General features: G+C 64.3%; 1 protein-coding gene across 1 annotated transcript in view; it reads left to right on the plus strand.

Annotated features, from left to right (window-relative positions):
• The window catches only part of Snorc (secondary ossification center associated regulator of chondrocyte maturation), a 6,182-nt gene extending 5,872 nt beyond the window's left edge, over positions 1-310 (plus strand). The window contains exon 3 of the mRNA XM_015481579.2: positions 72-310. Coding sequence (XP_015337065.1) covers positions 72-181 — 110 coding nt within the window. The 3' untranslated portion in view covers positions 182-310. The remainder of the gene's footprint in view (positions 1-71) is intronic.
• Positions 311-1,133: the final 823 nt, after the last annotated feature.

The following is a 1,133-nucleotide window of genomic DNA, read 5'->3' on the forward strand; positions in this document are numbered from 1 at the left end:
AGGGGAGGGAGCGGAGGGAAGGGCGGCCGCAGCTGGGGCCCAGGGACTGATGCGGTCTCCGTCCTCCGTAGGCTCGCTGGGGCCCGGTGCCATCGCAGCCATCGTGATCGCCGCCCTGCTGGCCACCTGCGTGGTGCTGGCGCTAGTGGTCGTCGCGCTGAGAAAGTTTTCCACCTCCTGAAGCAAATAAATGAGCCGCGACCGCTTGCGGCGCGACTCGGCTGCACTCCCCAAGCGCCGTGTGTCTGCGCGTGCGCCCGCGCGTGAGTGTGAGCGCGTGGAGGTGTGGCAGAGTGCGCGCGAGAGCCGGGGAGAGCACGCAGGTCCGCGCCGCGTGTGCTGCGCCGTGGGTGGAGGGCCGCAGGCGTGCAACACGTGCGCAGGTGGCCACGTGCGCCAGTGCATGCGCACGTGTGCGCGGCGATTCCGAGCCCGCGTGCATGTGATGTGCTGGAGAGCGCGCGCAGAACAGGGCGCTGTGTGCGCGCAGCGGGGCCGCCGGTGGTGGGTGCTCGAGTGCAAGCGAGCTTAGCAAGCTAAGGAGCCGGGCAGCTCTCCTGCTCTTGGGCCCTGGACCCGGCTCCGGTCTCCGTAGCACCTGGGGCAGGTCCCCACATCCACCCCCTTGCTGGGCCGGGAGAGACCTAGGCTAAGGGAAGCTGAGGCCGACAGGGTATAACTGTGCTACAGAGCTTGTCCAGCCGCAGCCCTGCTTCTAGAGATCCTGGGGATGGTGGAGGGCTTTCAGGCTCCCAAAGGCCAGGTTGTTTGGGGTGACGATGCCATCATTTGACTTAGATATGGACATGAGGGATCTCATCTCTACTCACAGCCCCAGGCCCTCAGGGTCCTGGGAATCCCCCTCCTCCAGGTAGCCCCAGGAGTAGAATGGGTCCAGGAGTGAAGCTGGGTGCTATCACCCCTGTTCCCACTCCCCAGCCTCACCCCCAGGCCTGGGTGAGGTTTTGCTGCATTTAACAGGGACTTGAAGAGTCCCTTGGGCTGGCCTTTCCAAGCTCAGCTGTCCTTGTGGGAACCTGGGAGTGTGGATAAGGCTGTCAGTCCATCCAATCGCCTTTCCCCCCAACTCCTGGAACTTTGTCCTTTGTCTTGCCTTCTGTCTTCCACACTTA

This window comes from Marmota marmota, unplaced genomic scaffold, assembly GCF_001458135.2.
Source record: "Marmota marmota marmota unplaced genomic scaffold, marMar, whole genome shotgun sequence".
Taxonomy (NCBI): domain Eukaryota; kingdom Metazoa; phylum Chordata; class Mammalia; order Rodentia; family Sciuridae; genus Marmota; species Marmota marmota.